Consider the following 26288-nt stretch of genomic DNA (forward strand, 5'->3'; position numbering starts at 1 on the left):
ACCGCTCGCATGTGGCCCCTGGGCTGAAAAAGGTTCCCTGCCCCTGCGCCCCACCATGATGCTGTTCCAGCTAAACAATGTGACCCATCGATGGCCCAGGGAGGGACCTAAGGAGAAAAGGAATAGGCAGGACTCACCATGAGGCAGGTCCCCGTTTGCGTGCCGGCAGCTTTGCACGAGCGAGACACTTTGCCAGCCACCATGGCTTGGAGCCTCTGCAGTTGCTGCAGGAGTGTTCTGAAAGATGGAGAGCGGCAGAAATCAACATGTGTTGGTCTGGGATTCTGCATTTCATGCATCACTCTTATTCTTTGCCCTTTGTCATATTCATACAACACTTCTTGATTTGTTGGGCCTGCCAATGAAGAGGCACACGCCCAGAATACATAGAGGACTGTTTCTTCTTCTGGGGCGCTAGATCGGTTGAACCTGTACAGAGCAGAGGGCTCCTCCAGACAACCTGTTCATTGAGCATTCATTCCTACTACCTTGCACAAAGCTTACATGGAGGTTAACCTATGTCCGGCCTTTCTTGAGCATGCATCCCGATTAGTTTGGGATTAGGTTGCAAGAGAAGGAAGATCCATCCTGATCTGGTCACAGGGTGTTTGTAAGATCGTAGGAGGAGCTTGCTGGATCAGGCCTATGGCCCACAGCATCCTGTTTCCACAGTGGCCAGCCTGATGCCTTTGAAAACCCGTTAATCACAAAACCTCCCCGATAATCATTCACACTTTTCAGGAGATTTCCCCATCACTTTCCTAGCTGCAAAAGTCTTCTTTTTTAAAGAAGATTTGTTGAACTAGGGCAGGTGTGGAAAACCTATGGCCCTCCAGATGCTGCTTAACTACAACTCCCATCATCCTCGACTACTGGCTACATTGACTGGGGCTCATGGGAGTTGTAGGTCAGCAGCATATGGAGGGCCACAGGTCCCCACCCCCTGTGCTAGGGCAACTGAGCTCAGTCCTCAACTGTCTCTGGGTGCCTCCGGACTGTCACTCTTCTGTGAGAGGGATTTAAGTGTGTGCCAGCAATTTGGGTTTGACCAATTACGAGTGGGCTAAAGCTCTCTGTTGACCTGCCACAACAAACCACTTAAAAAAGTAAAAAAAACCCAACAACTGCACACTTTATCTGGCAGCCTGAGCCCCTATAGTTTCACTCACAAGGAAAACAACATATATGTTTTCAAGATGCATGAATTATATTCTACACCATGAATGGACAACCTGTGAGCCTGCAGAGGTTACTGAATTATCCCTAACAATTGGCCATGTTGCTTGGGGCTGATGGGAATTGGGAATCCAAGTGCACACATTCCCCAACCCTCTTCTACACACTTCAGTCCGATCTTTCTTTACATGCTCAAGTTACAAAATACATCCCCAGAGGTGCCTTTATAGCCAAATGCAAATTTGCCTTTTAAAAAACCCCAACAACAACAACAACAACAACAACAACAACAACAACAACAATAACCAAGCACCTCTCTAATTAGGGTCTGGATGAATTCAAGGACTCTAGAAGTTCAGGCTTAAATTAGGACTCCCAATGCTCCCAACAGAGATCTATGTGGACCAGAACTCTTTCTTAAAATTATTAATAACCCCTGCCCTAAAAAAAAATCTGCTCACCTGCAGCCTCCTATTTTGTAAAATTTAGGGGCTTTTTCTCAATGAAACAAGAGCATACTTTGAGCAGAAAAGTAGTAAGGGAATGCAGTGCTGAATCCATTCCCTAGCTGCCATTTCACAGAACCAAATCACTCCTGCTTACACACACCTACCTTTCTTATGCAAGCATCCCTCTCTCTGTTTTGAAGCCCATGTGGGCAGGATGTTGCTGGAAACTGCAGGAGGTGAGAGTGTCCCTGTTCTCAGGTCCTGCTTATGGGTTTCCCACAGGCATCTGGTTGACCACTGTGAGAAGAGGATGCTGGACTTGATGGGTCATTGGCCTGATCTTATGTACTTTGTTAGGGACGCGGGTGGCGCTGTGGGTTAAACCACAGAGTCTAGGACTTGCCAATCAGAAGGTTGGCGGTTCGAATCCCCGCGACGGGGTGAGCTCCCGTTGCTCAGTCCCTGCTCCTGCCAACCTAGCACTTCGAAAGCACATCAAAGTGCAAGTAGATAAATAGGTACCACTCCGGCGGGAAGGTAAATGGCATTTCCATGTGCTGCTCTGGTTTGCCAGAAGCGGCTTAGTCATACTGGCCACATGACCCGGAAGCTGTACGCCGGCTCCCTTGGCCAATAAAGCGAGATGAGCACCGCAACCCCAGAATCGGTCACGACTGGACCTAATGGTCAGGGGTCCCTTTACCTTTATGTACTTTGTTAGGAGTGGCAAATTGCTGGCTGGAGAAGGGGGACAAGAGACCCTGACACGTCTCTGTTCAACATTCCTCTGAAGCAGCTTTTCTCTTTATACAGAAGCCAGAATTAGGGCTCTGTTGCACACTGTGATATGCTTGAGTTGCAGAAACCCCTTGGAGATGGGAGGCTGCCACCATGTAATTGAAAGCAGAGGAGAAAAGGCTCCACAAATACGCTTGCCGTGTTCGCCGCGGGGATGGCTCTTTCTGCCCTCTGGCAAGTATCCCATCCGTCATCTAGCATCACCCAACGCCAATTCTCCCTCTCAGCCAGGCCTGACTCTTGGGGAAAGAGACAGAATCTCTTCTGACTTTGCCTCCAAAGCTCAGGGCAAAGTCAGAGGTGAGACTCTGCCCTTTCCCAAGAGGACTGTGGTGGTGGTGGTGCGGCAGGAGACCACAAATAATCCCCAGTTTTCCTGGCCAGCCCAAAAGTGGAGACCCCGTAGGCAGGGCTGGGAAACCCTGGAGAGTTGGGGTCAACAGTACTGGGGTAGACCCAGTCTACAAAGCTCTGATTCAGCTTAAGTCAGCTTCCTATGTGCACTGTGCTGAATAGGAACATAAGAAGAGGATCAGCACATCTAGGGCAGCATCCTGCTATCACAGTGGCCAACCGAATGCCTGTGGGAAGCCTTTTAAAACAGGACTTGAGCACAACAACTCTCTCCGCACCTGGGATTCCCAGGAACTGGTACTCAGAGGCATAGCTCACTGCCGCAGCATGTGCTTTGAACGCAGGAGATTCCAGGTTTAGCATCTCCAGGTTAGAAAGGATCAGGTGGCAGGAGAGGGGAAGGACCAAAGGAATAACAAGAAACTGAGATGAGCAGCTGGGTCATGGCTACTGGGTCATGTGCTGGGTCATGTGCATGGCTACTTTACAACTCAGGATAAAACTTCTATCAAACTTGAATGCTTCATTTGGATATAAAATGTGGTGCTAGGGGAATAAATCAAAGTCAAAAGCCTCGCTCATCTGCAGAGAAAAGACATTCTTCAGTTTACTGAAAACAATTCATTTTGGCAGCTATCTACTGAAAATGGAAGGGGTAGGCTGAGTGAGAAAAAGCCATTTAAGAAGTTAAAGAGGGAAAGGGGGGTGGGGAGTAGATGATACGCTAAGAGGCCCCAGCAGTGCATCTTACTAAAATTCACAATGGTTTTGGTGAAGCAAGTAGATGCATAGCTCAAAGAGGTGGGCAGGGGGGAGGAGAAAAAGGTGAGAGCATAAAACAGGAACTCTGAGGCTGAAAGAAATGGCCTGACACACTTAGTGGGTGCAATTCAAAGAGCTGCCTTCTCCAAAGCAGTGTGTGTGTGTGTGTGTGTGTGTGTGTGTGTGTGTGCATGTGTGTGTGCGCGCACACACATTTGCACTTCCCTGGCCAATGAGGGCTCAGCCATTTCACAGCTTTGCCTCCTGCCTTCCATTTAGCTTTATTTTTTCACTGTGCCCTCAGGGTAAGTGGGCCATGAGGTGCAAAGTGAAGACTACAAGCAGCCCCCCCCCCCAAAGATTGACAGTCAACAAACCAGAGGAGTGTAGCCTGCAGGAGAGAATTCATGATCACAACTGAGGTGACCCAGGTTCAGAAGTTCACTGGCTGGCCTTTGGCCTTTGGCCTAGCTTAACAGGGATGTTGTGTGGATAAATGGGATAACTCAATCTACTAGCCCATCCATAGAAGGAAAGGAAGGAAATGGTCATAATCAACCATGGTAGCAGAAGTGCTGTGGCTAGAGTGCCTTGAGAGTGGACAAGGAAAGCCTTTCTAAAGCCTATTGTGGAAGAGAAGGGCAGCTGATTGACAAGGAAAGGGTGGAAGAGCTCTTCCAGTCACCGTCTTTTTGATTTTCTGCCTTCTTTACATCCACTGTGTTTTGATGCTGAAGGATTGGGCAAAGTCAATTGTTTCTCCACACCCTATTCTAAAGGAAGCAGCCATTTCAGATAAATCAGTGCTGAATACCCATCCATTCCAAACCAATGTTCATGCAGCACAGACACCTGATCACCAGAAGGTTTATCAAGCAGTGCTAGCAGAAACCAGGGAGATTTAAAACCTTCATGTTTCATTTAAAATATCAATCGTGTGTTTTCTGGGAAAGCAGAAAACTAAGAAGTTCTGGTGGGTTGTTGTTGTTTCTGTCACTGCCCTGTAAATAAATAACTGTTCAGTTGTACCTTGGTTCTCGAACTTACGGTAATCCATTCTGGAAGTCCGTTCAACTCCCAAAACCGTTCGAAAACCAAGGCGTGGCTTCTGATTGGCTGCAGGAGCTTCCTGCACTCAAGCGGAAGCTGCCTTGAACGTTCGGCTTCCAAAAAACATTCGCAAACCAGAACACTTACTTCCGGGTTTGCGGCGTTCAGGAGCCAATTTGTTCGGCAACTAAGCCATTCGAGAACCAAGGTTCCACTGTACAGAAGTCAATTATGGCATTTCTACAACTCGCTTTCTGAAGCCCCCTTTACACAGAGAGAGAGACCCTTTCAAAGACAGGTTTACTATTAAATTTAGTTAACAACCAGAAAAAGGACACTGGCACATCAACAAGGAAATGTCCAATTAAGTCTCAAAGCCATAATCTTAAGAGGCAATCTGTTTAATAGGAATGCTGGATAATATATCAGATCAATTTCATTCCGCCAAAATGTGCAGCATCCCAGCAACGGCCCCTTCAAAAGGACTTGACACCAACACATTTGCAAAAGAAAAAAGAAAGACCCGTGCTGGGCTGTTTGCCCAGCCATGCACATCTGCAGCAATCCCAAGTGTATCAAATGCCAATGCCAAATGGAAAGCAAGAGTAGCTAAATTTCTTTTTGGATGGAGGGCTGCGTGCATTCTTGGCCAATCAATTGTTTGCACACAGAAAGGACCAAAAACACTGCAGAACAAACAAAGTCACTTATATTGGATGCTGCCACTGCTAGAAGAGTACAGATTTTTGCAGATTTTAACATGTAACATCTTGTCAAACACTGACGAGACTGGGGATGAAAATAGATAAGCATATCTCAGTTGACCAAAGATGGTAAAAATCTCAAGAGCATCTTTATGCTATTTTAATGCAAATGGAGTTGAAGGAAGGTTCACTTGCAAGACATCTGAACCAGAAAACTCCAATCCAAATATTAAATTTAAAAATATTAGGACAGCCAGTCAGTGAAATAAAAAATATCACCTATTTTTTTACTAATGATTAATCTGTTCAGTGTAAGCAAATCAACAAATTGCAATGCCTCAATAAAGTCCCCTTTTGCAAAAACTGGAGGAAGGGAAGTTTATTTTCAACTTAAATCCACAAAAGAAAATGGCTTGCATTTAACCCAGTGCTAAGGTCAAGGCTGTATCAGTACAATGATTTTCCTTGCACAATGGAACCTTTTCCCCCTCTCCTCCCTCCCTGTGTGTTGTTCCCTAAATCTCTTTTTGGGGTCCTTCAACCCTCAAGAGCAAATTTGGGGACTGTGCAGAATACACACTGGTAGACAAATTCCCATTCCACTCCTTGCACTGACTTTTGCTAGCGTGGCACGTTTGTTAAATACGGCCTTTATACATTATCTTTATCCAACCAAATTCAAAACTACTGTCACTAGAGTCAAAATGTTGCTTAGAAACCCAAACAAGACCATACCTTCTCAATACAGACGAGGAAGGTGAAGGCTCAATGCCTTTCAACATGTTTTTCAATGAAGCAGTATCAGCTACAGTGGTGCCCCGCAAGACGAATGCCCCGCAAGTCGAAAAACTCACTAGACGAAAGGGTTTTGCGGTTTTTGAGCTGCTTTGCAAGACGAATTTCCCTATGGGCTTGCGTTTTTTGCAAGTTTGTTTCCTTTTTCTTAACACAGTTAATACAGTAGCAACTTGACTTCGAGGAGCAACTCATAGAAAACGGTGTGGTAGCCTTTTTTGAGGTTTTTGGTGATTTCTGAAGCAAGACGAAAAATTCGCTAGGTGAAAAAACTCGCGGAACGAATTAATTTCGTCTTGCGAGGCACCACTGTATATAGCAAGAGTTGGAAACCTGTAGCCTTACAGACTTTGCTAGACTATAGATCCCATCAACCATGCTGGCTGGGGCCAATGGAAGTCCAAATCCAACATCATCTAGAGGACCACAGGTTCCTCAAGCCTAAGCTACAGCTGAGAAAAACAGGAAGCTGCCTTTGTCTATCAGGGCACACTATACTCGTCTGTCTAGCCCAGCTTTGCCTTGTCTGGCTGACAGGGGCTCTGTAGGGACTCAAGCTGGGGTTCTTCCACATCACCAGCTGATCCATTCTTAGCTAGAGGTGACATAAATTGAACCTGTCGGCATACAATACTGTTGTAATATGGCTCCTCCTAACCAGCAGGTAAGGGACGCGGGTGGCGCTGTCGGTTAAACCACAGAGCCTAGGGTTTGCCAATCAGAAGGTCGGCAGTTCGAATCCCCGCGACAGGGTGAGCTCCCATTGCTCGGTCCCTCCTCCTGCCAACCTAGCAGTTCGAAAGCAAGTCAAAGTACAAGTAGATAAATAGGTACCACTCCAGCGGGAAGGTAAATGGCGTTTCCGTGTGCTGCTCTGGTTTGCCAGAAGCGGCTTAGTCATGCTGGCCACATGACCCGGAAGCTGTACGCTGGCTCCCTCAGCCAATAAAGCGAGATGAGCGCTGCAACCCCAGAGTCGGTCACGACTGGACCTAATGGCCAGGGGTACCTTTACCTTTACTTTCTTTCTTTATTTATTTATTATAAGATATTTATTAAGATTTTAAAAGCGTTACAAAATAAAAATAAAAAAGTAAGAAAATACAAAATAAAAATAGTTAAAAACAACTCATTCTTTCCATTACTTATTTTTCATTAGCTTATTTCCCGGACCTCCTCACGCCTCCCTTTTTTGTATTCCAGTTCAGTTTGTTGGTTCAGCAAATCCTTACCCTCTTTGTTTATCCTAATCATTGATTACCTTTACCTTTACTTTAACCAGCAAGTAGATAGTGCTTGATCCTTCTCCCCAGTCATCTAGGCCATTTTTAATTGTTCTCCTGTCCCAGACAGGTTGCACAAATAAAAAGGTTCAGCATAGGGGGAAACAGACCAAAAGGAGGGTGCTTTGCAAGGTATAATCAACGGGTGCAAGAATGGTTAAGCAACCCCACCCGTAAGCCTACAATCTGCAAGGCGTTACAAATGCCTCTTCTGTCCCGATACCATAACCATGAACTTGGGTAAGAGGAGCTGAGTTTGTTATGGCAACATGCCATTCTGCCTTCAAGAGCACAAAAGCCGTGTGTGGGAGACGCTTTCTAAACTCCAAGGCTGCCTCCGCGGTACGAGATCCAGAGATTCGGAACACTTGCTATCCAATTAGCAACACACACCAAGTGTCAGTCAGACTTGGAAACCACTTCTGGGTCTTTATCCTCAAAGAGATAATCCGCTCCCAGATGCAGGCACACACTCCAGTGATATCGTCCAACAAATGCATGAGCGCATTCCTTTATCTGGGTGGCTTTTCAAAAAAAATGTATGTCAGATTCACTGCCCTAGTCCGGCACAGTGCATGAAGCTGACAGAGCCCAGGTGCATGATCCAGCAAGAGAAGAGACGTTATTGATGGGATTTGCTCAGTCCTGACACCACGTTCCTTTCTCACTGTCAGTGCCTTGATATGCAACACCGCACTGGCCACTTGCCAGCTGCAGGTGTAGGCGGTATTGCCCAAATTGCCATATAATTGGTAGCAATGTGCCCATATGTTTAACACACAAACACACAAACCATATTTCTGAACTAGAGAGTTTGGTGTATTAGTTAACCATGGCAAGGAGCCACTGATATCCTCATCCTCACTCAACAAATTTCTAACTTCTTATCCTCCCATGAAGTTCTGATTCCAATTTCAGAGGCTCTGAGTATCAGTTTCTGGAAATCACAGAGATTAAATGGGCATGTCCCATCCCACCCTGTGGCCGAGGGCCTGATACGACAGAGTTGTATAAAATTTTGCATGGTATGGAGAAAGCAGGTAAAGACGAGTGTTTTCCCCTTTCTCACGATACTAGAACTGAGAGTCATTTCAATGAAGCTGAATGCTAAAGGATTTAGCTCAGACGAAAGGAAGTGCTTCTTTTAGACGGCACAAAGTTAATTTGTGGAACTCACTGCTGCTAGGTATACTGGTGGAAAACAACTTGGATGGTTTTGAAAGGGGGTTAAACAAATTCATGAAGAATAAAGCTATAAATGGCTGCTGGCCATGAAGGCTATGCCTTCCCTGCTGGTTGCTCTGTGCTTCTGAATCGAAGGAGGGGAGAGTGCTATTGTACACAGGCCCTGCTAGGGGTTTCCCACGGCCATCTGCTTGGTGAACTAGATGGGCTTGTCTTTTGCTCTTATTCCACTTCCAGCTTGCAATCTTGCTCATGCAATTGGCGAGTCAATATAGCCAGCTGCGAGTGCTTTATAACTCACCTGTTTGTGTTCTCCAGAACTTCTACCTTCTTGCGAAGCTCACTGTTCTCATTTGAGCAGCACTCGACCCTTGGGAACAAGCAGACAAAGAAAGGTTAAGCTATTTCCTCGGTTGGGATGGAACAAGCAAAGTGGGATATGCTTTCTGAACTGCTGCTAGTAAGCAGGCAGAAATCTATCACAATCCTTTAACTCAGAAAAAGGTGACTCTCCCTTGCCACCACGGCAAGAGTGTGTGCATCAATTTTGTAAGCAAGAGTTGCGCTGCACGCTGGAGAAGGAGATGCAGAGACGCTGGAACAAGAGAAGGAAATAATCTCAGCAGCTTATTCTGTGCCAAATTCTGTTCTGAGCATAGGTATTTCAGACCATGACAGGGCTGCAATGATACCTCCAAGTGCTCGAACAGCTATAGCTTGTTTTCTTGTGCTAACAATAGTAGTATTTCCATGAGGAGCCACGAGGGGGCATGTGAAACACACACAGCTCCAAGGCTTTGTGGCCATGATGGTTCCTTGCTGGCATCAAAATAAACATGGTGAGAATATAAATCTGGCTTGAATAGAGTCATGCTGCTGGCCCTTCTACCGTATTCAGAAAGGCAGCAGCTCTTCAGGGCCTCAGTGAAGGGGTCTCTGAGCTTTTTATCCCAGAGAGATCCTTTCAGCCAAAGATAGTCCATGCATTAAAAACAACAACTGCTCTACCACTGAGTTATGAAGCCTCCATTTTGTCTACCCCTTCCACAGCCGTCACTGCAATCTTGCTATTTCCCCCTCTATTTCCAATGTTCAGGCTGTGAGCGCAGTTGCTTACGAAGCCAAAAAAGCAACACCCAGGCACATGAGGGAAGCAGCAGCAGCCTTGGGGGTACCCCAGGCATTTGCAGAAAAAGAAAACAGGGAGGGGGAAAAACCACAAACAGCCCCATGAGGACGTAACATGCTTATGTCACCATGGAATGCTGGCTGACTGACTGTTTCTTGGGAAAGAATGGGAACAGAAAACCAGGCAGGAGAGGGAATGGAATGGGGAGGCTGGGATTCTGTATTCCAGAACGCAACTTTCTCTTGTACGGGTCATCCTGGCAAGCTTACTTTTTCTCCAAGCTGTCCATGTATTCTTTCTTTTTCCTCCTGCTCTCCTGGGCAGAGATCTACAGGAGAAATGCAAAGCACCGATTACACACCTAACAGAGGCCATAACTAAAAGAAGAATTAGAACTCAGGAATGGATAAGGGAAGCAACTTCAGCTTTAAGCTGTAAAATCATGTCACCCTTATTGGTTGTTTTTAGGGTTGTTAATCAATCATACCAGCTATTGCCAAGCAATCTATCTATTATATCAGTTTTTAATGTGTGCATGCTTGCATATGAATAAACCATCATTTTGAAGGGGGAAAGCACACTGTCTTTCATCTCATGTCACACTGGAGTGTTGCCCAGGCCACTCCAGCTCCTCCCAACTCTTTCTGGCCCCTCCCACCCAGTCTGGGAGGATGGTGGCCTCGGGACCAAGAACAAGTTTTGGAGAAGATAAGACTATGTTTGCTGCAATTTGCATTGGTCTTTCCCCCCCTATTTCTATTGTTAGGCCTTAGTATGAATGATTAGCAGATCGCTCCATCTTGATGTAACACAAAGCTGATTAACAGGAGTTATTTTGCTTGGCCTATTGAAATGTTGTTCTACGACCCTTTAAAAATCTCACGGCGACCCTGTTAAAATTTTGCAGACGTGCCTTTCATAATGCTAGCAGATTGTCCTGAAATGTTGTTCTGCTTTATCGTGTTTTGTTCTATTGCATTGGGCAGATTTTGCCATGGGAAAATAGTGTAACCAATACCCTGAACAAATACACCGAAGGCGATAACAGAGTTCCTTGGTATGAGAAACAAAACAGGGCCAACATTATCTGGCGCTTGGCCAACCCCACAGGCTCAGTGGAAGGAAGGCTGCCAGAACTTGGAGCCTGCTGGTCCTTCTCACTGCTGTCTGCTCACTTGACCTCCAAGTGAGCAAGCAATGGCAGGAGCAAGACGGAACAGCAGCCTCACCTTCTGGGCAGCCACATGGACTGGGTCCAGAGAAAGGCAGCAAGAAAATTGGTGCCGTCAACAGTAGCAGACTTGCCCAGGGAAGGTGGCTCACCAACAGCATCTTGCCCAAGTCCTCCCTCCCCCGACAAAAAACGCCCCCCAACAACCATGAATATAAGTCCAAGTGGTTTAATAGCAACTCATACCTTGTTTTTTATTTTCCTGCGGATCTTCTTCAGTGCTTTTTCTTCCGCTTTTGTTAGGGGCAGTTTGGTAGGGATAGGGTACCCTTCTGCAATCAGGGTCCTCTTCTCCTCCTCTGTCAAGATTAGGGGACCTGTGCCCTGCAACTTCTATGGCAAACACAAAGACAATGGGTTAGAGCGAAGGGGGAGGATGAGGAAAATAAGGTTCTTAAATATTGACTGCATTCTCAGAGCAAAGGCTTCTGTCACAATTGTATTCGTAACAGTGAACTCACGTGCTGGCAATATGCATGCAAAGAGCTCCAGAAAACACTGAAATGGGGATCTATTTTCCAAAGGTGTGTTGCTCTAAAGGCTGCTGCTCAATAAAGTCCATTTTGCTATGTGCAATATACTAAGCAGAGCCTGGAAAGCCACCTGTTACAGGTGCTGAAATGTGGGGTCTCCTGTGCCATTGTCAACTGGACTAGATTACCTTTGAGGTTTCTTTCCAACTCTGTACATAGAGGCATAATAATACTATGGACCCATTGGAAACTGGAAACCACTGAGCTTGCTTTGCCGGTTCTGTCCTTCCAGCTCTTTGGGTTCTACAGATCCCCTCTACTGCTTAGGTGAGATTCTGCTGTTGTGTTCATCATCAACTGCCCAGCCTCAGGAACAGACTCCTTCCCATGCCAACATATCCAGGACTGACGGTTTAGACAGAACTGCATCCACAAACCCTGTTTTTCTTTCCATCTATCCTGTAAAAAGCTGGGGAGCATTGTGGCCTAAGAGCTTACACTCACCTTACAGGTAATGTTGCTGAACTCATAACTCCCACCACCTCTGACCACTGGCCACGCAGGTTGGGGTTGGTAGGAGTTGGGAGTCCAAAAACATGTGGAAGGAAATGTTTTCAGTCCCTCGATTCAGGTGTGCTGAAGTTCCATTTCTGAACAGAAGCACCCAAATGCAATGTGTGTATCTGAAGAAGTGTGCATGCACACGAAAGCTCATACCAAGAACTAACTTAGTTGGTCTTTAAGGTGCTACTGGAAGGATTTTTTTTTATTTTGACTATGGCAGACCAACACGGCTACCTATCTGTAACCAAATGCAAAGACTGTCTTAAATAAGGGAAGGGCGGGAGCTCAGCTGAAGAGTATCTCATTTACATACAGAAGGTCCCCATTTCAAACCCCTGTGTCTTCAACTAGGGCTGGGAAATTTTCCTGTCTGAGATCCTGGAGAGCTGCTGCAAGTCAGCCAGTGCAGACCAGGGTTTCCCAAACTTGGGTCTCCAAGTTTTTGTACAACTCCTATCATCCCTAGCTCACAGAGTCATGGATAATGGGAACTGCAGTCCAAAAACAAGCTGGGGACCCAAGTTCGGGAAACCCTGGTATAGACAATTCTAAGCTGTAAAGACCAATTGCCTGACTAGGTATAAGGCAAGCAGAGAGACCAATTGAGCTGCAGAGCCAAAATTTTCTTTGCAAATAAGAAGCCCATTTTCACCTTTCCGCAGCAAGTCAGATGTCAAATTCCAGGTCCAATTTTTCATGTGCTAGTGGTCACTCGGTGCCGGGACTTTTGCACCCTCCAGTGATACCTGGTATCAGTTAGAGCAGTGTTCCCCAACCTTGGGCCTCCAGCTGTTTTTGGACTACAATTCCCATCATCCTTGACCACTGGTCTTGCTAGCGAGAGATGATGGGAGTTGTAGTCCAAAAACAGCTGGAGGCCCAAGGTTGGGGAACACTGAGTTAGAGAACTAGCCTTCATCTGCTAAAACAAACCAACCTTGTTCTTGGAACAGGAGGAATTTTGAACGAGATTTCCATTGTAATATGCAATCAGAGTGATGACAGTAAAATATAGCGAATCAAACACATGGCATTCATTAAGAGAGAGAGAGAACTGTCCCCTACATGTGGTGCCGTTAAGAGAGGGGAATTGGTGAGTGCGGAAGCCGTGTGTGAGGTCACTTTAGCTGTGGCTTGTAACTGTTTGGGACTTGATGGTGGGAGGGACCTGGTTGGGCTCTGGCCGCCCTCTGAGTCACTTCCGTGGCTGCTGGGAGGGGTTGGAGGCATGTGCAGAGTGTCCATTGCTGCAAGAGACAGAAGATGGAGCAAGGGAGACAAACAGAAAGTGTGTTTTAGAGCATTAGAAAAAAATGGTGGACCAGCTCTGATACAACTTTCTCAAACTAAGACAAAAAAAGCCTTGTCCCCCCGCCCCTTCCCTCACATGCTTGGCTTATTAAATCACAGTTCCCATGGCACCAGAACCAGGAAGTTAGGACTAAAGCACTTCTTACAAAATAAGATCTACGTGGGGCTACCTTTGAAGGTGACCCGGAAACTGCAATTAATCCAGAATGCGGCAGCTAGACTGGTGACTGGGGGCGGCCGCCGGGACCACATAACACTGGTCCTGAGAGATCTGCATTGGCTCCCAGTAAGTTTCCAAGCACAATTCAAAGTGTTGGTGCTGGCCTTTAAAGCCCTAAATGGCCTCGGCTCAGTATACCTGAAGGAGCGTCTCCACCCATGCCCTGTGGAACACCCTCCCTTCAGATGTGAAGGAAATAAGCAGCTATCCTATCTTTAAAAGACATCTGAAGGAAGCCCTGTTTAGGGAAGTTTTTAATATTTAATGCTGTATTGTTTTTAACACTCAATTGGGAGCCGCCCAGAGTGGCTGGGGAAACTCAGCCAGATGGGCGGGGTATAAATAATAATAATATATTATTATTATTATTATTATTATTATTATTATTATTATTATTATTATTATTATTATTATTATCATTATCATTATTATTATTATCATCATCATCATCATCATCATCATCATCATCAGAGCCTAGGCTGAAAGCTTTGCTACAACCACAGTTTCCAGGTTTGCAGATCACAGGAAATGGCAGTTTTAACAAAGCACAGTATCTTTCTTCAAGTCAGGCCAATGAGGAAATTGGAGGCTGCTATGACTAAGACCAGTATATCTTTGTTGGCATCTGTCAGTTGAGAGACAATGCAGCACGCCTCCAGGAGTGAAGTCAAACCGCTCTGTTAGCAGCACTAAAGGACTACAGTTCCCATCATCCCTGACCACTGGAATGATAGGAGTTGTAGTCCAACAACAGCTGAGGGCCCAAGCCTTTTCTCCCTTGCTGCCCATCATGTGGAGAGAAATCAGCGATACAAAACAAACCTTCCTTGGAAGAAAGGTTCAGGAACTGGTCCACTTCATGCGGCTCTAGTTTGATCTCTGGAAAAGCTTTGTGACTCAGCGGCTTGGTCTAAAAAGACGAAAGGGTTGAAAGAGACATCAGACTTTTGGGAGAGAACCCACCTTCTTTCCACTTTCATAATTTGTTAATTCAGATGAGCAAGATAATCAGCATAGAACGAGGAAGCCGTGCATCCCATTTTACAGAAAACAGACCTGCTTTAAAGTCTGCTTTAAAGAATCCTACGAAAGGGGAGCAGCAGGAGCCTGGAGGTTGCATCAGGAAAGCAGACTGAGCATTCACACAGGCTTCCTGGTTACAGTTCTTCCTCACCATGGAGGAATTTAAGTTTCTACTTAAATTATAGCAATGCTTTATCAATTTGCCTCTGCAAAATAGATACATATTCATGCATGCAAATTATATGCAAGTCCGCACCCTCTTATGCAGCAGTGCATTTCTACTTGCCTAAATGGCCAACCTACCATGGAAAGGACTGTGGCAGGGGCACCTGTTGCCCCAGCTAGACATGGGGCAGCTCTATAAAGCCTGCCTGCCTTGGGGTGGGGCTGCCCCAGAGGGGTTACCACCGAAGGGGCAATACCAAAGGGCCCTGTCCTTTTGGAGGTAGCCCCCCTGTGCTAAAGTTATGGTTTTAATGGGGATAGGGTTTTAACTTGGGGGTGTTGTTCAATGGGGGAGGGGTTAATTTGTATTTTGCATTTCTATTTTTTTTATTTCCTAAGGCTGATTAATATTCTACAGACATTTAAATGTGTCTGTATGTGTGTGGCGGTATTGTTTTGTTGTTTTTAACTACTTACTGGTGCTTATACCTTGCATAGTGGCACCTTGTTTTGAGTCTGGGATCCGTTCCGGAGCCCTGGACACTCAACAAAAAGGACACTTGACAAAGCGCCGCTCTGCGCACGCACGTGGAGCAGTTTGTGCTTCTGCACATGCATGAGGGCAAACCCGGAAGTAACTCGTTCTGGTACTTCCGGGTTTGCTGCGGACGCTGGACGGGGCGGACTTATACGGAGGTACCACTGTATTTTTATCCTGCTAACCACAATGAGATCTCGTGATGAAGGGTGGTATATAAATCTAATCGATAATGAATAATAATTCTCCGACCAACACGGATGAAAGTATAGACAGAAATCATGAGATGCCGAAGAGTCCTTGTGGCAACTCCCTTCTGCAAGGATGCAGAACTAGGCAAGGGCAGTGTCATACTCTACGAAACTAAGCCCCCCCACCCTGCAGCAAAGCAGGCAACCGTTTGTATAGAAAAGTGAACCACTGCCTAAAACAAGCAGGTCTCCACTTCTGAATGCTCCCATTCCCCCCCCCAATATCATTTGTATCCCACCTTCACTTTGAGGCTCTCAAGGTGGTCCATAGGGTTCACCCCCTCCCCATTTTATTCTGTCAACAACCCTGTGAGGTAGGGCTGAGAGATGACTGGACCAGTGGGGATTTGAACCCAGGTCTCCTGGGCCCTGGTCCAACACTCTAACCACTACATTACACCTCATTAGCCGATGACACCATCCGTGTTGAGCCAGTCAAGCCACCATGAAGGGAAGTAACCCCAAACAGTACCATGCCATCGTCTTGCATCTGAGGCTCTTCGGCCTCCAGACTCGCGGGGCTGGATGTGGCAGTGAGGCTGACTGAGGGAGCAAGGCCTGGTGCATCTCCCGTGGTAGGTTCTGTCTTGATGGTTGCTGAAGACAACTCTGAGCCCAGACACCAGTTGTCATTTTCCAAGTCTGCTGGAAAAGGGATTGAGGGGCAGGGGGAGAAGAGAGAAGAGAAGAAGAGGAGGAGGAGTTTGGATTTGATATTCCGCTTTATCACTACCCTAAGGAGTCTCAAAGCGGCTAACATTCTCCTTTTCCTTCCTCCCCCACAACAAACACTCTGTGAGGTGAGTGGGGCTGAGAGACTTCAAAGAAGTGTGACTAGCCCAAGGTCACCCAGCAGCTGCATGTGGAGGAGCGGGGAAGTGAACCCTGTTCCCCAGATTACGAGTCCACCACTCTTAGCCACTACACCACACTGGCTCCTGTGAGAGAGAGAGAGAGAAAGGCACAGGCATATATTAAGAACCAGCAGTCGGAACCGGCAAGACTTTCGCAGAAATGAAAGGGGAGAAAGAAGCTCACAAAAGCAAACCCCAGCCAAGGACAGGAAGCCTGGAGAGAAAGCATTTAACTCATTAAGCAAAGCCTTTCTACCCTCCCCTTCCAGGCTATTACTTCATACAGAAACCTGGGGCTTTAAACGGTAGCCTAAGCATAGCCCTGGGGTGAAGGTGGATTGGCGGAGGACAGAAAATGAGGTAATTACTGAACGCTGCAAGCAGAAGCCGCAAACAAGACTAAACAAGCCATTAGACAAAGCAGCCGGGGGTCCGCACATGCCAACAGAACCCGGCTGCCGCTGGCATTGTGCTTTCTTTGCATCAGCTCCCAAGATCTGAGCAGAAACCACTTCCAAAAAGCAAGACCCACTTTGCTCTCTGGAAAATGGGGTCCTCACACCAACAGAGTTTAACATATCAGTGATCGCTGGGATAATGCCAGGTTGAGACACCTGTGGCATTCTGTAGGTCATTGGAATCCAGCTCCCACCAGACCCACCCAGAGTGGACAACCATTGGGAGTGATGGGAGTTGTAGTCTTGCAACATCTGGGAAGGCTGCAGCCTCCTCAGCCACCATAGATTGTCTCGACTCAAGGCATTCTGGTAGCCTTTCCATCTATCAAGGTGAGCAGCTACCGGAACCCTCATCCCCCCTGGCTTTTTACCAAAACGTATCACCCAGAAGCTGTATCGGAGGCAGTATACATGTTGTTATGACGCCTCTTCAGCAGAAATGAGATACGCAGAAGATCTCAGCTCAGGGAGATACTTATTGCAGCAGAATGCAATTACCACGCGCTTTGGCCGCGAAGGCAGAAGAAGAGTGGAAATCAAGAGCGAAAGAGCCCTGCGGCCTGCTGCTCCAGGGGCCTTCAAAATGAGCAGCAACGAGAAAGGAAGGAAGGAGGGAGGGAGGGACTGCGTTGGCCTGATGCTAGTAATTACTTTGTGGTGTAATCTTAACCTCCCCTGCTGGCAAAGGAAGATGTAATTTGAATAACGATAGGCCAGGCCAAAAAGATTACAAGCAAAAATAAATATGTATACATCCTGTAATTAGACACTTCAAAACAGTAATCCAAGCTCTGCCAAGAAGAATAACTGTATAATGAATGGTAACCATAATTTTTATATATAGAATCTATGCTCAAGAGATTCTTGGTGCGCAAACACACTCACTCACACACACACACACACACAAACTCCTCTGAAGAGCCGATTGTACTGTATATCAAACCCATGGCATACATTACGCTCTTTAATAAGTTAGCTGTATTTCCTTTGATATATATGCATGTTGTTCCTCCATAAGTCCTTCCAAAGAGGGCTTTCAGTTTCCTAAGTATGAAGTCCATATCTTGCTTTATAACTTGACCTTGCATTTCTGCAATGCTGTACATTTAGTTTTCCAAAGGAATACCAGTCTTTAATGCCCTCCAATGCAATATAAATCAATGGTGTGCAAATTAGTTTAGAAAAGAACACCCTGTTACCACGTAAGCAGCAACAGGCAGCAGGTGTTTAATTCTATATCCAATAAACGTGGTGCTTCAGGACTCCATGTAAGAGTCTTGCTCGTCCTTGGAGGTTTATGTGCAAGACAGAGGAGACAAGAAATGTTTATTCTTTCCTATAACTTCCTTCCCCTCCCCTCCTGCATTCCGCAAAAGGAGCCCTGTCCACAAGAGACAGGTTTGCTAAAGAGCTGGCTTACATTGGCAATACGGACCATTAATATTCCTGCATTGCAGGGTGGACTAGACCCTTGGGAGCACCTTCCACCTCGATGATTCCAATAAATCTGAGCTCAATAACTCTTCAGGGTCTTAGGCACAGGCCTTTCTCCACAGAGCTAACTATAGGGCAAGGTAGGCATCTTGGGCAGATGTTGCCTGGTCTAAACAAATCAAAACCAGGGGGGAAAGTCCACTCCTTTCTCCTGCACAAGCCCTGCTTAAATGAGAGCTATGCAAGAATCCTAATTGAACTGCTTATGAAGAAAAAGGTCCTGATGAATTCCACCCCACTTGAAGTTATGGGTAAGGATGCTGATGTCCTCTGCCTTCAGCAGAAGCATGTTATTGGACCAGCTCTGACTCACCTGAGCTCCTTTCAACCACAGATATATTAAAAACATGCACCATACACACCCAAATACTCGCGACATTCCATGGAAGACGACAACCTGAAGATACCATCCAATGAGGAGATCTGTCCACAACATAGCTGTCAACTTTTCCCTTTTCTTGCGAGGAATCCTATTCGGAATAAGGGAATTTCACTTTTAAAAAGGGAAACGTTGACAGCTATGGTCCACAATGTCAGAACTGGGCTTGAGTGTGGTGGCACCTACCCTTTGGAACTTCTTCCCATTACATCCCTGCCACACACCGTTTTTGTTGTGTTTCGGTGCCTGTCAGAGATTTTTCCTTTTCAGCAACAAGCCTTCCAAGATGAGACTTTTATCCCCGTTGGTATCTGAATCTGTTTAGAATTGTTTTTATACATGCAATAGTTTTTGTTTTTATATAGGCAGCCGCTTTTATTGTATTGTGATATTGCTTCAAGTGGCTTCACAGGAAGCTATTCATAAAAGAAATTAATACTAATATTACTGTGCCGGTTACAGCGTTTGAGGCCTCCCTGTGCCATACCATGCAGCGTCTTCACTCAACATGCCAAGGCAGACAAAAATCCCTTTGTGCTGCTTCTGCCATGCTAGCCTCGCCGCTCTGTTCTGCCAGGTGAGAGGCTGCATTCATCTATAAATAGTTTCTTTGAGCGGTTGTCCAGGGCCAGGGGTTTCTTCCCCACCCACGCACCCTCTCCCTTCCTTCTGCTCCAGCTACCACCACAGATAATGAAAGACAAGCTGCTGGCTTGCTCCTGACAAAGGCACCACTGTGCAGCAACCAAACACTGGAACCTTATTCCAGAGAGGCAGCGTGGAATGATTAAACAGAGAGGGGAAGGAAGGTTGAGCTCAAGTGCATGGGGGAAATGAACACTTTTAAAAGGAAAGAATCACCAGTTCCACTGACAAGACCAAGGCTCCATTTTTTGCTAGCGTTTGGTCTCAGAACCTGATGTCCCCATAGCAGAGCTGCTTCTTTAAGCATGCAAAAATAAAATGAAACTTATTTGAAAACAAGTTCTTTTAAAAAAAAAAGAAAGATGCGATTAAGACATTTAAAAACTGTCTAAAACCATTTAAACAACAACAACAACAACAGTCACATACCCTCAAAGTTACTAATTTCAAGGTTGCCATGGTCAGTATCAATGCATGTGTTTCTCTATTTTCTCTATTTTAAAAATGAGATGGTACTCATATCTAGACAAAAGTGCTGTGGGTGCCATCACAAAATGGCTGCCACAGGCAACAAAATAAAAAAATTCCTTCCAGTAGCACCTTAAAGACCAACGAAGTTAGTTCTTGGTATGAGCTTTCGTGTGCATGCACACTTCTTCTGTGTATCTGAAGAAGTGTGCATGCACACGAAAGCTCATACCAAGAACTAACTTAGTTGGTCTTTAAGGTGCTACTGGAAGGAATTTTTTTATTTTGACTATGGCAGACCAACACGGCTACCTATCTGTAACAGGCAACAAAGAAAGACACCAGTGAGTATAGTCACAAAAAAGCACTTCAGGAGGCTGGCGCGACCTTGGTAAAAGGTAAAGGACCCCTGGACAAATAAGTCCAGTCAAAGGAGACTATGGGTTCATCTCGCTTTCAGGCCGAGGGAGCTAGCACTTGTCCACAGACAGCTTTCTGGGTCATGTGGCCAGCATAACTAAACCACTTCTGGGGCAACTGAACACCATGATGGAAACCCGAGCCCATGGAAACGCTGTTTGCCTTCCCACTGCAACGGTACCTATTTATCTACTTGCACTGGCGTGCTTTCAAACTGCTAGGTTGGCAGGATCTGGAAGAGAGCAATGGGAACTCACCCCGTCGCGGGGATTCAAACCGCCAACCAGCAAGCCCAAGAGGCTCAGTGGTTTAGACCACAGTGCCACCTGCGTCCTTGGTGAATTTTGTACAACTGAACAGCACACGTACACAGACAGACATCAATCAATTTAGTATTTTAAGTGCCAGTATCAAGGACAGATTTATTTCAAGGCAAGCTGTGTCAGGCCTTGAACAGGTTTGGTGAAGTAAGTATGTAAGGCCCTTGCAGACAAAAATAGTTTGGTATCACTGTGACATCTGGTCTGCCATCAGTTTGGCTCGAGAGTAGCCAAGGGCGATAATCTGAACCATGGGTCAGCTCCAGGACAGAGAGAGCTACCTTATACTAAGTTAGATCTTGGGTCCATCTAATTCAGCCTTATCTATGTGTAACTGGCAGAGGGTACAGGTGGGGTCAGGGATTGAAACTCATACCTTCTGGGTGCAATGCACCCCCACTGAACGACATCCCTCTCCACAGTGTACTGCTTTGACGCTGTACTATTAGAATGACCTACTCAGACCTCCTAACCTACATACATACAACAAACCACAGAGGTTCTATAAAAGTATAAAATAAATCAATCTATGCATTGTTTTTTGACCTATGGGTTTCCCAATTCAGCTAGCATGCTGGAAAGGGTTTTGTTTTTGTTTTTGTTTTTTAAGTCAATGAAATTGAAAAACAGGTTTATGGCCCATCTGGAAGGCCAACAAAACAAAGTTTTTAACTGACTTCCGAAAAGCTGAACTATAAACACAAATTAAAGTAATCAAAACAATTTAGCACAGAGTGCAACAATTTGATTAAAATAATGATCTGTTTAAAAGCCTGGGGAAATTGAAATGTTGCTGCCCGATGCCAACATTGTTTGATGCCAGCCACAGACATTTAAAAAACAAACAACCCCAGGCTATTTTAATACATTATTAGTTTCATCAGGCTGTAACCTATTTCAACTTGAAACAAAAAAGTAAAAACAGCTGCCCCACAAGCCAGGGCCACTTCAAAACATTATTCTGAGAAACCAAATCCCCAGGTACAATGCACAAAGCGCATAGCATCGTTTATGAATGACACGTGTTCATAAAATGCCCACAAGTGGCTTTTGTCATGGTTGCTTTAGCTGAGATTCCTGCATTGCTGGGGGTTAGACTAGATGACCCTTGGGGTCCCTTCCAACTCATGAATTCCTCCATCTTTAAAGAAAATGCATACCCTTGAGGGCAAAAACGCAATCCTCTTATTGGTGCATCTTGGGGACAAAAGTGTGACCATCATTTATTTAAAGCAATCTAACTTCTCTATGAGGGGGAAAAAATCAAAGGGGACTCTGTTGCCATAGGAACCAGATTCAATTTTCAATTATACTTTTTTTTTTTTTAAGGGAGCCTTTTGCCCTTTAGACAGAACTGAATCCACATGGGGAAGAAAGGGGAAAAATATGAGGTGGATTCTGGGGGGAGGGGGGGCATTTGCATGCCACTTCTTAAGCTCTTATCCACCTCCATTCTCTGCAGGAGTTTTATGTAGGCATCATCGCTTGGAGCAGTAAAGTAAGTGTTTGATGAGTCACCAGATGTATGACTCATCACAAGACTTTTTTTTTTAGGTGGGGGAGGAGAAAAGGATGCTGGGAATGCCTGCTTCACACTCACAGAAGAAAGCCGCATGGAAATGGGAACCAATGACTGCATAATTAAAAGCACACCAAGTTAAAAGGCAACTATATAAAGTGAGAAGGGACGCGGGTGGCGCTGTGGGTTAAACCACAGAGCCTAGGACTTGCCGATTAGAAGGTTGGCGGTTCGAATCCCTGCGACGGGGTGAGCTCCCTTGCTCGGTCCCAGCTCCTGCCAACCTAGCAGTTCAAAAGCACCTCAAAGTGCAAGTAGATAAATAGGTACCGCTCCGGCGGGAAGGTAAACAGCGTTTCCGTGCGCTGCTCTGGTTCGCCAGAAGTGGCTTAGTCATGCTGGCCACATGACCCGGAAGCTGTACGCCGGCTCCCTTGGCCAATAAAGCGAGATGAGCACTGCAACCCCAGAGGTAGCCACGACTGGACCTATCGGTCAGGGGTCCCTTTACCTTTACCTATATAAAGTGAACCAGAAATTACTCCGGATCTGCACGATAAATGTTATTCTGTTTCGGAAAATAACATCAAGTTCATTATATATCGGCCTTCCCTAAAATGATGCTGAAAGTCTGCTTTTCCTTCTAGTTTCCAATGCTCAGGCCATGAATACTGCTGTTGTAACGCACTCCTGACCTTAGGGTGAAGGGCAGGCAATCATTAATAGTAACAATTTAGTCAAAAAGATACCCCGCACTCGACTTCCAAGGCACGACTGTACAGATGTACAGTCCTAAACTAGATGTGGGGAACCTGAGGTCCTCCAGCTGTGGTTGGACTACAATTCCCATCATCCCTGACCATTGGGCTTTCCTGGCTGGGGCTGATGGAAGCCAGAAGCTGGACACAGCCCAGAGGTTTCCCCATTCATGATATGAATGGTAAGGGGACTAATATGTCTGAAGAACATCCTCATTCTACCTCACACAATCCTGCCTGTCTGCTACATTCAACATTGACCCCACCGGTTTCACATGCTAGACTGGCTGGGGCCCAAGACAGGGTCTCTTCTATTGCATAGGTCTGGCCATCATCTCCTTTCACCACCTCCAGCCTTGCCATCCAAGTAATCGTCTCCTAAACTTAAGAAGCCTCCTTGCAAGTATTTTCTTGACAGAAAGATGCTCCAGGCCCTTATCATGTCAGCTTCCATTGTCTCAATCTTTGTCTCGATCTACTAGTGGCATGATCACAGGGGCAGCTGCCCTGGGTGCAAAATTCTGAGGGGTACAAACATTTCTAAAGAAAAAGAAACAGAAAATAGTAGGTCGCTGAGCTATTGCCCCTTCGTTGCAGCCTATCAGTGGGTGGTTATGAGGACACTTAATAATAATAATAATAATAATAATAATAATAATAATAATAATAATAATAATAATGTATTATTTATACCCCAACCAACTCGGTTTCCTGCTCTTGCTCTGAGTGCTGGAACCCACGCTATGCCACTGAGACCTATGGTACCCTTTTCAAAAGAGACAGCTAGAGCTGTATGTGGCATTCAAGACATGGCTGCCTGAAAGAGGTATATAAAAAGAATTATGATAGTTGCAGTTTGCACCCTTCAATGTTCAGGCTTCATTTTCATGTCACTTAAAAGAATCCTTATGTTAGAAACGTGTTGGATATAGATATTAAATGTACTTGATCATTCAAGAAACAAAATACAAGTCGTGAATTACCACTTGGAATTCTGGCAAGTATGATAGCTGACAGTTACTGTTATATAAAGCTGCTCTGAGATGGTTTTTAGCAGCACATACGGCTGGTTTTCACACTTGTATACTAATTCACAAGAGTTGACAAGGGCCACAGAACTGCAGCAGACCACCTGCAAATTCTATTCAGTCTCCTTTCCTGTAATATTTCATATTCCTTCCTATCTAGCTCATCTCTTTCCATCTGCCTTTTTAATTTGTGAGTCTCAAAATGCACCTGAGCAGACTCCATTGCAGTATCCTTTCTTGCATCTTAAAAAGGAACTTGCTTCTTAACTTCACTGAGTTTGAATTTGAACACCTTCACTCTGCCTTATTTTGCAAGTCACCTTTCAGAGAAGACTGGGACACCTATATAGCACACACACACACACACACACACAGCAGATCCATCTTTTTAAAAAATGCAAATATAGGTCTGCTCACCAATTCAATATGCATTCAGTGAGCCTTCCCTAACCTTGTTCCCTCCAGATGTTTTGAACTACCACTCTCATCAGCCACAGTCAGCACAGCACAGTTGTCCAAGGCAACTGGGGGGTTGGGGAAGGCTGGGTTAAACCATATTCAAGGATAGGAAACATGACTCTCCTCTTTCAAAAATCATTTGGCATTAGGGCAGAAAAACCATATATGCAGGGACTCAAAAGCCACCTTGCCTAACATTCTAGTCTCCAAAATGCACAATTCTAGAAGTAGTTTCTCAACTCTACCATCAACCTCCTTCGCCCTACTTCTTTGAGATAACCTGGGTTTAGTTTCCTTTGGAAGGAAGTCAGAGCAGGTTTTTTGGCAGGTCCTGCTATAGGAACACTCGCTCTTGGAACACAAGTGGCTGATTTAGATATCTGAACAGCCAGTTTGCTCACTTCCTTACTTGCTTGTGTTTTGCTGGTCAATGGCAGACATTTCTGACAGAAAGCATGGAAGAAAAGAGAGAGAGCGGAAAATCAGGGAGCAGGAGAGCTCTGACATTTCCCTTTTTTTGGCTATTGCAAATTGGCTGCAGAAGTTTCAGGCAGAAAGCATGGATGAAAATGTCAGTGGCTTGTCCTACACTCGAGTAGGACCCTGGCAGAGAAAAATGTCCCCTTAGGAAATAATGGAAACCATCATGCAATGATGCGAAAGTTTGCCTAACAAACAATTTCCTGGGAGCACATTGTGTTTGAAAAGAGGGACCTGTGTGTATTTGAAATTATTTACAAATATACAGGTTGAGAAGATGTGGAAGTAGAGTGTAAACACTCCGGTTGATAACCAATTCCACATCAGATCTCCAGAGAGGCAGCCAGCACCTCAAAACAATTACTTATAAAGGCCAAACTCAGTTATCTTGGTCAGTCTCACTTGACCAACTCAAATGGAAGATTCCATTATTAGCCTTGACACAGAGACACGTAGAGTACACCATATCTTAGGAAGGCAGGGAGAGGAGCCCCCTTTCAGGTATTTCCCAGCCATTCAGAAAATTAAAAGAAGATCATCTGAAAAATCAGCTCCCATGGAAACACAACCAACTAGAATATCCCAGACTGTAAAAATTCTTTTGTGAAGTCCAAAACTCGTTAACCCATACCTTCATTGAAGTTATCATCGGCTGAAATGTGGGTTAGTGGGGACTGCGGCCGCGAGTCACCACAAAGAGAGTAGCTGTGCTCTGCTTGGATGAGGGGAGCGGGAGATGCAGGTGACAGCTCCACTTCCATTATCTCATCTTTGTCGGACAGAAAGGGGTCGTTCAAGAGCTGCCCCAAAACGTCCTGGGAAAACTCATCGAGGAGTTCAGTGAAATGCTGCGAGAGAGAGAAAAGGAAAAAAGAATACTGAAGATGTCCTTTCACTGTGACATAAAGGCATTCACCAAAATAACAAACACTGGCAAACAAATAAAAGTGATAAGCATCAAAGTCTTTTGACCATTTGGGGCCCTACAGTCGTTCAGTGCCAAATCCTGGGCAGCAATTTCATTTGTGGTTCTTGGACGGTTTGCATCCTCACAACAGTCATCCATCAGTGTTAGTGTCATCCATTTAGGGTTATCATATATATGCAGGACCTGTTGGTGCAAATACAAGCAGGGCAACTAATGAGCACATTAGCATCAGGAGACATTGCTAATGGGGACAATCCAGGAAACACACCCTGCATTTCAGTGAACACCTTTTACAGTGTCCTGAAGAGGGAAAACATCCAACTAAAACGAGGCAACAAGCTAGCTAGATGCAAGTTATTTTAAAAACCATTTCAGGCTGTAAACACACCAGACATTGAAAGCATGCGACTTCTACAAAAGACTTCTGGGAACTGTAGTTTGTAATGATGCTAGGCATTTTGGTTCTGCAAGGGGTGAACTACCATTCCCACCGTTCACTGGAGGAAGCCGTGTGCTTTCATTGTACGGTGTGTACACAGCCCTAAGACCATGGTAAATGCAGCGGTTTCCAGCTTGAACATGTCCTTGAGGCACTAAGCAAACTCCAGTGTCAGTTT

General features: G+C 45.4%; 1 protein-coding gene across 2 annotated transcripts in view; it reads right to left on the minus strand.

The window, feature by feature from the left end:
• The window catches only part of CREB3L2 (cAMP responsive element binding protein 3 like 2), a 65564-nt gene that overhangs the window by 7457 nt on the left and 31819 nt on the right, over positions 1-26288 (minus strand). The window contains exons 2-9 of one of the 2 annotated variants that reach the window (XM_081212068.1): positions 25375-25591; positions 15934-16106; positions 14307-14394; positions 13019-13200; positions 11103-11249; positions 9955-10013; positions 8858-8926; positions 138-237 (exon numbers count right to left, since the gene is read on the minus strand). In XM_081212068.1, the coding sequence (XP_081068194.1) occupies positions 138-237; positions 8858-8926; positions 9955-10013; positions 11103-11249; positions 13019-13200; positions 14307-14394; positions 15934-16106; positions 25375-25591 (1035 nt within the window). The remainder of the gene's footprint in view (positions 1-137; positions 238-8857; positions 8927-9954; positions 10014-11102; positions 11250-13018; positions 13201-14306; positions 14395-15933; positions 16107-25374; positions 25592-26288) is intronic. The other variant, XM_081212069.1, reaches the window with a different exon arrangement.

The sequence above is a fragment of the Podarcis bocagei genome (genome assembly GCF_964188305.1).
Source record: "Podarcis bocagei genome assembly, chromosome: 10".
Classification (NCBI taxonomy): domain Eukaryota; kingdom Metazoa; phylum Chordata; class Lepidosauria; order Squamata; family Lacertidae; genus Podarcis; species Podarcis bocagei.